A 7610-nucleotide genomic window follows, 5' to 3' on the forward strand; every position below is an offset into this window, starting at 1 on the left:
CCTGGACTGCAATATGCAGTGCATTTCTTACAGGTAGTCTCCCCATTTAGAAAAATGGGAACCGCCCCTTTAAAAAAATGACAGCTCTTCATGGCTGTTGCTGGATCTTAATATTTCTATGAATGATCACATGTTTTCTTTTTCAGCTGGGAAGCTACTCATTGCACCCTTGCTCCTAGTCATTGGCCTGGCATTGGGAGCTATTGCAGTTGTAGTAGGTAAGAATCAAGATGGTGTGTAACATGTGGATACATTTTTGTATCTATTGGCTAGAATAATAGTCCTAATTTGCTTGAAGGATCAATGTGTTTGATTTGGGTAGGTGATGTACATATTTTGCAGCTGATTATTCTCTGTAACAGATACCTATCTCTGCCCTATTAGAACACAATGCTTTTTTTTGTAGCCAGGCAATAGACGTAACATTTCTAGGTGTATTGACCACCTAGGTCCAGGAGTTTGTCAAGTGCTGAATATAAAATCTAACAAATTTATTATGCATCTTGTTCACGTTTTAGTCCATTTGTACAGTGCGGAACCATTACCAGTAGGTTAGGTTCTGTTTATGGACCTTATCGTGGAAAAATAAAATTGTTGTTTGTGTAATAACTCACATAAAATAAAAAATGGCCTCATTAACGTATGAATGCCCCATACCTTCAATGTCGCCTGAATACGCATTGCGGGGGGGGGGGGGGGTTTATTGTTTTGTGGCAGGATGGCTACAATGGTAGCGGTGTGGCTTTCCAAACATTCCATATGGGATGGACTTTATTAAGGTTGCGATAAAATAATGTCCATTATAACAGGGCATTGTCCGGTAGCATGTGCCATATTGCTCAATAATTGTATGCCATGTCAGGTAATACAGAGCATGTGACAGGAATTTTAGACTGACGTACCACATAACGGTATGCTGGGCTTAGAAATGTGTCCTTCAGGTACTTCTTGCCCCCACAGGCTGCACTTTGAAGAGAAAATTGTACTTGCCTTATAGTCCCTGTCCCAGCGCTAAAAGCCAATGATCATCATCGTAGTAAAAAGTGCTGGCAGAGGTATAATTTATTTATTGGGTAGTTTGAAGGATTTCCTAATAAATAGGGAAAATGGATTCCGCCAGGGGTTCTCTTTTAATTACCAGTCAATCAGACTCCAATGCCATTCACAACCGTATACAATGCACTCAAAATACTTAATAGACACATAATCTGCTGCTGTTGTCAGATTTGTTGTTATCCTTAGGTCATAAAAACAAAATGAAACCATTAAAACAGCAAAAAGGCTCATGACAATAAATTACAAAGATGATCGATTTTACTTTAAACGGGCGGATTATTCCTTAGAATAATTAAAATATTTTCTCTCTACAACTGGCATGCTGTTCTTTTCAGATTTGCCCACTGGCAGCTGAACACATGTAGTAGCCGTCTGCTCTCCTCGGAGGTAATCTGGGACACCTGCTGCAGACTCCATACAAGCTCATACAGATGGCGGATAGAACATAAATCCATGTTTAACATATAAATCCTTTTCAATGCCTTGTTTGTATTTAATGTTTAAAATCCAGGCTGTACCTCATGTGACATCCCAATAAAAAGCCGTTGTTGGAAAAACTGTACAACCCACATACAATTCTACTATTTCTAATAATTAATCCAAAAAAAAAATCAGAAATGAACACGCTATTTGTGAACAGTGTTGTTGTTTTTTTTTGTTGATTTTGGTGTTTTTTTTTTTTTAATGGTTGGTTTCTAGGAATTTATACTTCCTGTACAGTGTCTTGAATTTCCTCTCTATGTCCACTGTTGGCACGACAGAGTAACACTCCATGGCTGACCAGCAGTTCGGCCAGGGAGGAGCGAGGGCTGGTGACTCAATGAGGTTGCCCCACCTACCCTATTCATACAGGCCACATATGACCAAACGTAAGAAAGGGTAGGGGATGTAAAAGTGGGACAAGAACTTTAATAAAGTTTGGATAAAAAAAAATTAAATGCACCCCCTACTGCAGAAAAAATTGATCACAGCAAGGGGAATTGCTGGAAGTGGTCCCAGGCCATTACTACTCTACTGACCGGGATACTTATTGAGCAGGGCAGCTCAGTTTTGCAGTGGAGAATCAGCGGTGAACTGCTAAACACCGCATAGTTAATATTCGCAGAATAATTCTGCATGGAGGGGTTCACATTAATTTATTGACCAAGGTCTCTTCTACAGAGCGTCGCTATCACTTAAAGTTGTGTATCGACCGCGCACGGTCTTTATACTACCAAACAGCGCTGATCCAGCATAGGTGGCAAATTCATCTCTGCAATCACTCCGACAGACTGACCTGGCTGAGTACTACTTCTCTCCTCACTGTTCCTCTGTGGCTATGGCCACAGAAAGGCAAAGTTTGTTGTTATTGTTGTTGCCCTTAGATACCATGCAGGTGGCCTCTTTGGCACTTTAGATACAATTGTATGCTCCGAGTTTAGCGTGCTCTACTGATTGCAGCGACTACTCCACCACTTATGCTGGATCAGGGGCACTCTGCAGCAGACACTGCTAAACTCTGAGGATACAATTTATATCAAGGAGCTCGCCTACAGGGTATTCAAGGGCAACAAAAAATACAAACTTTACTTCTCAATTGTCAGGGCCGAAAAGAAACTGTAAGGCCCCATACACACGAACATATTTTTGCGGCCGCAATTCACACGCATATCTGCGGGTGGATTGCGGCCCCATTAATTCAAATTTCACGGTAGTGTGCATGGGATGGTGGGTGGCTGAGCTTATTACCCTGTCAGGTGACCTCCGCTCCCAACAGGTGCACTTTATGCTGCTGTCAGACACTGCACGTCCCATCAAAAGCGGCTGCGGGAGAGAGGGGCCCTGGCCATATCCAGAGCACAAGTGAAAATACACCTCCATTGCAAGCCAGAATTGCCCTACTCTTGTCATGCACAACCCAACTCCAGTGTCAGTCAAAGCCTGAACTGTCCGTCATAGAAACCACAACACTGTGCTGGATACATCACACAACGTACACCAATGTGGTCTATTGGGTTCCCTCATGGTGTCCGTTGTTTAGCCAGAAAAAATAGTCCTGCATGCAGCGCTTTTTTTCCCCATAAAATGTGTTACACTCCTTTTGCGTAAAGGTCTCTTTACTCTACGTTTTGCATTGTCCATTGAAGGTACACATTGGGAGGATTCCCTGATGTAGACCTCCAACGCATGCCTTTAGTGGCATCTGTTGCACATAGGATCCCATTGTAAATAAAAGTATAGCATGCAGTACACTTATTTTCCACTAGATGCCTATTACATATAGCAAAAAAAAATAAGTATACTGATATGTAACGGCTCAACGTAGCCCAAAAAAAGACTCTTCTGGCCTCTGTCGCGAGAATGGGGTTTTGTGTATGCACTGGGACCTTTTTTTGCTGATACTGCAAATTGCAGTGTGAAAGTAGGCAAACATGACTGATGCTGTGATGTGTATATATTGATATAAAAATGACAGAATATGATGGTAGATATGTCCTATTTTGACACCGCTTTGCTGATTCTGCACTTTTTCTCCAATGTTTTTTTTTTACTTGTCATTGCCTCTGTCATCTTTATCTAGCTAGGCCTATAAAAAGAATAGATCTGTCATTCTGTCATTATCTTGCAGCAGGTTGTAAACTGCAAATAGTCTTTGCTACCATTTAGCAATTTGTGCTCACTGCTAGCAAAGGACAATATTTTTGTATTTAATAGGTAATTGCACAGTATTGCCAGAATGTAAAAGAATAATAATTCTAAAATTTTCCCTTGAATATTGCATTTATAAAAAAATACTCCTTTTTGACGGAAATGTCTCTATCTAGTCATTCCTACTTAGTCTTAATTTTAAATAAGTTATTTTTAATCTTAGACTATGTAAACTTTTGAAAGCTATTTATTTTTAATATAAAACGGTGGTCAATCAGTGTGTTTTGTGCAACTTTATAATTTAGTCTTTATTAAAAATACTTTTTGAGTTACAGCTGCTTTGTATTCTGTATACAGAGCAAGTGTATCTTACGCTGTGAGAAAACCTACTTGGTCAGTGGCTCTCAGTGTGCAAATCTTGATTTTAAAGCCAAGGATATATAGTATTTTTACAGTGGAGTGTAGTAGTTTTTTTTCTCATCCACTGAAAATCCTAAAATGTCAGTATGCATTGCATTTTAATAATAAGGATCACGTCCCTCGGGGATGCACTAATATGTTTTTCCTTTATACAGCCCTCCCAGGAGGAGTTCAGGAATCTGTTTGGTGTGCGTAATGGCCACCACTAGCTTATTTTTATTATGGTATCTAATAGATGCAAAAAGAGATCGGTCTGGTTACAGATTTTCTAGTTTTTATTTTAAGCAAGTTAACACATTATAATGCAGTGCTGTCTGTTTTACATTTTCCCCTAGGGTTATTTGGACTGCCTATCTATTGCCTTTGTAAAAAGCAACGGAAACGAACACGGACTGGTATGCCGTGGTAGGAGTAGAGGACTTCCTGAAGCTTGAAAAAGTCCTGTGGGGGCCAAACAGTGCTGTGTACCGGAGGACATTATCACCTTTGTCACCTGATCTTGGAACGCAGACAGTAGACTACCATTACGTCAATATTCTGCTTTCTAAACCGCCCCCAAAGGCAGACCATAATGCCACCTGTTATGGGTGCACTCCCAGCTGGATATGCCCAGAATTGCTGCTTTTTTTTTTTTTAATTTGTAATATTTTGTATTTTTATTTTGGAACATTAATTTGAATTGCCATTCCCTTTATAGAAGTGTAGACTAGATTTTTTTTATTTTTTTTTTTGTTAGACAATCAAAGAAAGTAATCTGATCAGAACTTGAAGACTTGATCAGCCATGTCTATTCCTAAAGTCTTTGTCACAGAACTGGCCTATTTACAAAAAACAAACCTTGAAATAATTGGAAACCGCTAGAAGTCCACCACAGAGCAAATTGGATAATGAAGGCCGCAGTAAGGAGAACTCTTACATTACACACGGAATGTGTACAACATAGTGATTGAGATTTCTGAAATTCGATAAGCCTGCGTAGAGATCAACTTATGATTACGCAGTTATTTCATCGCAAGGTTCAAACAACGCCTCCCCCCCGATGTGTCTTCTAATAGTCAAGCTGTCTAGCTCCTGTTAAGGCAACCCTTCACTTTTCCTTTGACACCTCCGGATGGAATACACAAATGCAGTGCTGTGTATTCACTGAGACAATGGAAAATTCTACTTCTTCGTTTCTTATTCCAATGACTCACAGCCCAGGAACTTTTTGATATAACACTAATATAAAAGATTGTCAGCAGCTTGCGTTCATCTATACAGCATTGTTCTGGCACAAAATGGCATGTGTTCTGTCTTCTAGATAATTTTTATCATATTCGCAACTTTTTTTTGTAGTATAAATATAATACTTCCAAAAGCTATGTCAAGTACAATTCCTCTTGAGCAACAAATAAGATCTCATATTCCGCCACTGCCTAGAGTGTAAAAAAATCCACATTGTGTTGCGTGCACAACCAGTTGATCGGTTTACTTGAGGGTTACTGGTTCTACCTTTTTTTCACAATATAGCGAATATCCTGCAGGGTGAAGCAATGTGATGCCTGGTAGTTTATTTGGCACAGTGTAATTTTATTGAGGCTTTAACTAAAGCCTTTATAATTTTGCTCCAGCACAGATTCAGCCAAACGTCGAGCTTAAAACGTACCTGACATTTTATATATATTTTTTTTTTTTGCATCGTTCAGTAGTACATGTTAAGATATATTACAAAGTTTTATATATTATGAGGGGTAAGTGTCATCGTACAGAAGCTTTTTTCTCTGCTTGCAGGCGATGTAAATGCTCAAAAACCAGAGGAGAGGACAATGAATGAGGAGGGGATGCTGCTGCAGTCTTGGGGAGGGGGAGGGGGAGCTAGACATTTGATAGTTTTGAGCATATAGCACAGCTCTCTAGCTCCATGCCAGTCAGCTGAGTTACATGGAAAATGTGCATTTACAAAAACAGAGGGAAGACCGAAACATTTTTGGCTGCACTACTTCCAATATAAACCTACAGTTGCCTTAAGATGGATATTTGTTTTGTAATAGGAACTCTTTAAATGCAGAATCTAGATTAAATCTGTGCCACAACTAGTTGAAAGGAAATCTGATTACATTAAGATTTCTGTTAGTGGAATCAACAAATTCAATGTATATTTTATAGAAGACCTTCATAGTTTGCCAAGAACAGAAATGCCAAAATAAACTAGTGTTTTTGTTATGCCAATGAACGCCTTTAGTTATATAGTGTACAACTTTTTTAAATACTAAAAGCACCCTTAAAGGGTTTTTCCGCTTCAGACAATCTAATTTTGTTAGGGCTCCCCGAAAATAATCTGATTATAGGGTAGCCTGCCACTGGGAACTCAAGCAATCATCTGTAATCCGTGAGAAAACTGGGGAGCAAGTGTTCAGTTCCCCTGCAGCGCCAACACTGGAGAAATTTGGCATTACATGGTGCCTTTTGACATAAATGGGTTGCCCATGTAATGTCCGCCCTAACAGAGTATTTGAGAATGGGTTTTCTAAACCCGACCTTATTATTTTAACAATAACCTCTCTGGAAGTAGAAAAATCAACACTTTGTCTTCTACCCAAAACCTACAATTGTAGGTAGGACCGGAATTCCTTCCTGCAATCTCAGCCAAATGTTGTCCATGAAGTTCTGATTCTAGTACTATGTGTGGTGGACAGAATATGAATTAGAGGACCTGTCACCTCTTCGGACGTGTTTGTTTTAGTAAAGACTTGTATTCCCCATGAAATAACAATGCTGGAACACATTCTCTCAGAACTCTGCATTGTTTCATTCCTTTGTTATATCTTCTGAAAAGTTAAGAATTAAAAAATGTATTGACTACTGGGTGTGACCGTTCCCCCGTGTTAAAGGGGTGTGTCCCTACAGTCTGGCACCATCAGCACTGATTGGATATTGTCTGTCTGTGTAGCGACACAACCCCAACTGGTAGCACCCAGTTGTCAATTTATTAATAAATTATTTCATGGGGCATACAATTACTTACTAAAACAGGCAGGTCAGGAGAGGTGACAGGTCCTCATTAAGAATTATGCCAACTGTTTGACCATTTCTCAGACCAGAATGGTGATGAAAGAAGAATTACATTTTTGCCAAATTTGAGGCGGCACAGTGCCATTTTATTAGGTACACCTTCTAGTACTGGGTAGGATCTCAGAACAGCCTGAATTTCTGTGACCTGGATTCAAGCTTCTGGAAATTATGGTGACAGAATCACACTGCAGATTTATTATCTCCACATTATTCTATAAATCTTTGTCCACCCACATCCCTAAAGTGCTCCGTTGGATTGAGATCGCAGTCATGTTTGTGAAAACAGTTTAAAATGATAGATGCTTTGTGATTTGCCATGTTTGATCCCACAATCGCTTTTTTAATTTGTCCGGTTTTTGTGGCCATGTGCCCGCTCTATTCCCAGTTCCTTTTTCTTAGGCTTCTTTCACACTATCGTTACTATACGTTTACCTCTCCTGTCAGAGGAAGAGCAG

The 7610-nt window shown here is 39.6% G+C and overlaps 1 protein-coding gene across 2 annotated transcripts in view; it reads left to right on the forward strand.

The window, feature by feature from the left end:
- Positions 1 to 7610, forward strand: part of RNF217 (ring finger protein 217) — a 116243-nt gene extending 108633 nt beyond the window's left edge. The window contains exons 5-6 of one of the 2 annotated variants that reach the window (XM_075862316.1): positions 147 to 218; positions 4440 to 7610. In XM_075862316.1, the coding sequence (XP_075718431.1) occupies positions 147 to 218; positions 4440 to 4513 (146 nt within the window). In that variant the 3' untranslated portion in view covers positions 4514 to 7610. The remainder of the gene's footprint in view (positions 1 to 146; positions 219 to 4439) is intronic. The other variant, XM_075862315.1, reaches the window with a different exon arrangement.

Source organism: Rhinoderma darwinii, chromosome 4 (assembly GCF_050947455.1).
Source record: "Rhinoderma darwinii isolate aRhiDar2 chromosome 4, aRhiDar2.hap1, whole genome shotgun sequence".
Taxonomy (NCBI): Eukaryota; Metazoa; Chordata; class Amphibia; order Anura; family Rhinodermatidae; genus Rhinoderma; species Rhinoderma darwinii.